The sequence below is a fragment of the Sabethes cyaneus genome, chromosome 2 (assembly GCF_943734655.1).
Source record: "Sabethes cyaneus chromosome 2, idSabCyanKW18_F2, whole genome shotgun sequence".
Classification (NCBI taxonomy): domain Eukaryota; kingdom Metazoa; phylum Arthropoda; class Insecta; order Diptera; family Culicidae; genus Sabethes; species Sabethes cyaneus.
This window is the reverse complement of record NC_071354.1, coordinates 18607103-18609683: the sequence shown is the minus strand read 5'-3', so window position 1 is coordinate 18609683 and position 2581 is coordinate 18607103. Positions and strand designations below refer to the sequence as shown.

Sequence of the window (2581 nt, the reverse complement as noted above, 5' to 3'; positions counted from 1 at the left end):
CTCTTCGTTTGGTTTCAAAATATAGCGGATTTTGAGTGTCTCGGCGCCTCTGACGTAATCTACTACAGTCTCTGTAGTACCCACGTAGCCGCCATTAAGCGCGCGAAAAGGTGGATATAGGTAAAGATTTATTACAGTGTACCTAAATTTACCTAAACTACCTATTTCAGTAAAAATCACATAAAATTAGGTCAGTCTGTTCTCTGTGTACGAAACATCATCATTTGATACTTATGTGTCAAATTTGTTGTAAACAATTCGCGCATAAACAAAATTTCAAAAATATTTATCTGCTTTTACGAGTTATTTATAAACTTTACAAACTGTTCATTCTCAGTTTGTGCAAAAAATTTATACTACATAGTGCAAATTAACAGCGATGTCTTCTCCTCCGATTGATAACCGTTATCCAGCGTTTGAGTCACCGGAAAATAAGGACGGCGCTCCGCTGTATCACAGCACAGATGGGTTTATCCCGCTTGGCTTCAGCACACCGCAACACAGGAGTTCGACACAAAAAGACCACTCCAACCGCAAATATTACTCTGCTCAGCCAAAGTACATGTTGCCGCGAGAAAAGGGACACCGCAACCGCGGTCGCTTTCAGCAACACTCGCAAGGCGGTACAGGTCCTCTCGAAAAATCGTCTCCTGGAAGCGAAGACAGTCGTAGTTTTGGTTCCCATCAGGAGCAACACCACAGACATGCTAACAATCGCAACTGGAAACAGCACGGTTATCAGCAACGCCATAGGCAACATCAACATCAACAAAAGAGAAATAGATTCGGTTTTGGCCATCAGGTATTTGTTTGGAAAACGATTTGTAAAAATAAATTTGATGTTATTTTTCTGTCATAGGGTAACGATAATAGTAACGATGACGTTAGAGACTATTTCCATCCCTCGATGTTAGAGGACCCTTGGGCACATTTAGAGCAAAAATCGCAGCATGAGCCGGCGGATTGCGATTCAAGCGATGCCGCAGATAGGGAAGGGGATGCTGCTGCTAGTGATGTGGGAGAAGAATGAAACGCTCGAACAAGTACCTGCTGTATGATTATTTGAAACTCGTCAATCAAATATAACTATTTTTGAAATTTAATGCTGTTTAAATTTAATGCTCTTTGCCAAAAGAGCGTTAAGAATATGATTATTATGATTATTTAAATAATGAAATAAAACAAAAATAAACTTTCCACATTCATAGGTGGCGGATAAGAACCTGTTGGGATCGAAATGAACACAATAAAAGATTAGTTGTGTCGAGCACCGAGCTAACCATCTGCTCCGATTAACCTGGTTCACGCTTCTTACAAACAGATAAGAATTTCAGGCAAAATGTAGCATTTCCATCTAGGAAAAAAATGTTTTAGATTACTGATTTTTTGTTCATGTTTGACTAGATTGACTAGATGTCGGTCTTCCTCTGCAACATCGTTAATGATGAAATCAAAAACTGATAGATACCTAGACATACTTAAAATTGAAAATATCTGAAAAAATTACATTCAAAATATTTTGGGAGTAGATTCAGCATTAGGGTGGCAACCCAAACTTTCAAAAACCGGCCGGTCGGTCCTGCGTTCAAAAACTGCGGTGAGGGGGGGGGGGGGGGGGGGGGTTGTGGCAGAATATTACTAGAGGATTTGCCTGGAATGTGTAGGTAGTCGTCGGAATCGAAATCCCAACGGAACATTGCATGGATTATTGAAGATTATACTAGAAGCCAACCAGTTGCTTCTGGTGCTGGTGGACAATTTAATGTATATTACCGCCAGAAGCAAAGTATTGTCACTGCAAAACTGGCTATCTTCAATGATCCACTGCTCAGGATTGCTAATAAATTTATCAGAAAATTTAACAAACCAGGAAAAAAGTACCAATCCGGCTTCCTATGTCGGAAAACCGGTCTTTTTGCAGGATTGACCGGCCACCGGCTTTGCAGGTGAAAAACCGGTCGGGCCGGCCAAAAACCGGCCACTTGGCAACCCTAAGCTATTAGCGCTCAAAACCTGTCATTTTTCGTGACGCTCGAATTTTTCGATTTTTTGGAATGACACCCTATCTTAAAACTTGCCGTAAGACGTAGTCCTACGTCAAAAGTTATGTATGGGACGTTTGCAGAATTTGTTACTATCTACAATATTGCTGATGCTGAAGTAAGCATTACTATTCCTTGTGTATTTATGGCGCTATAAGGCTGCTACCCTCTTGGTAGCGAAAAGAGCGCGCTTTTTGCTACCAACGGCATTGCCACCCTACAGCGTCGTAAATACTAAAGATAAAGATAAATTTAACTTCCTTCAGAAATATTACAGTTAATTATTAGCTCTACTGTTCTACAAATGCCCCATACACAACTTTTTCAAATTCTGCTTGGCTGAGGTGCAGTAATAAAAAGAGCAAAATCGACTGGAGAGCCTGACAACTGGATATCCAATGAGGAGCTCCATCGTCGGTGCCAGCAACGGTCGATAGCCACTGAAATTCGTGAACGTAGGTGGAAGTGGATCGGACGCAACTTGATGAAAGGAGCGAACAAGGTCTGCAGAGAAGCACTCAACTGGAATCAGAGGTGGG

At 41.3% G+C, this 2581-nt stretch overlaps 1 protein-coding gene across 1 annotated transcript; it reads left to right on the top strand.

The window, feature by feature from the left end:
- The first annotated feature begins 322 nt into the window (after window positions 1–322).
- On the top strand, window positions 323–1069 carry LOC128737947 (M-phase-specific PLK1-interacting protein-like). Its single transcript, XM_053832730.1, has 2 exons — window positions 323–802; window positions 860–1069. The coding sequence occupies exons 1-2, from the start codon at window positions 380–382 to the stop codon at window positions 1028–1030; spliced, it is 594 nt and encodes a 197-aa protein (XP_053688705.1). The 5' UTR covers window positions 323–379; the 3' UTR covers window positions 1031–1069.
- Window positions 1070–2581: the final 1512 nt, after the last annotated feature.